The following is a 478-nucleotide window of genomic DNA, read 5'->3' on the forward strand; positions in this document are numbered from 1 at the left end:
GGATAGCTTCTCAAATGGTTGTTTGGTAGGTGTTACTAAATTGTTTACCAAATGAACTGTCAACGTCATATGAGCGTTCCCATTTTTCTTCATCAGATATTTTTAAAAATCATACTTTATAGAGAGTGCCTTTTAAAAATGTTAAGAGACATATTAGAAAAGAAAAGAAAATGAAGAGCTGTATAATGACCATATTCCCAAGCTTTCTGATGGCAGCAAAGTGTAGACAAGCTGGAAGGCTGAGTTGAAATAACAGCAATCTACATGCGTCTACCCCAAAGCAGTGATTAATAGCCACCATGATTACAGAAAGTTGTTCACATATTTTATCTTGTTTTATTTTACTTCATACAGCTGAAGAGAAACGTGAGTATTGCATTACTTTTGTTGCCATTTGTCAGAGTATCAATTAAAGAAAATATACTGTTCCTTAATTCAGAAACATGGCTATTTTTCAGCAGTGTTTATTAAATAATAG

The 478-nt window shown here is 32.8% G+C and overlaps 1 protein-coding gene across 2 annotated transcripts in view; it reads left to right on the forward strand.

The window, feature by feature from the left end:
- Positions 1-478, forward strand: part of AMPD1 (adenosine monophosphate deaminase 1) — a 23272-nt gene that overhangs the window by 2058 nt on the left and 20736 nt on the right. The window contains exon 2 of one of the 2 annotated variants that reach the window (XM_011933112.1): positions 355-366. The exons of the other annotated variant lie outside the window; for it this stretch is intronic. Within the exon in view, the coding sequence (XP_011788502.1) occupies positions 355-366 (12 nt within the window). The remainder of the gene's footprint in view (positions 1-354; positions 367-478) is intronic. 2 annotated transcript variants of the gene reach the window in all.

This window comes from Colobus angolensis, unplaced genomic scaffold (genome assembly GCF_000951035.1).
Source record: "Colobus angolensis palliatus isolate OR3802 unplaced genomic scaffold, Cang.pa_1.0 Scaffold124, whole genome shotgun sequence".
NCBI lineage: Eukaryota > Metazoa > Chordata > Mammalia > Primates > Cercopithecidae > Colobus > Colobus angolensis.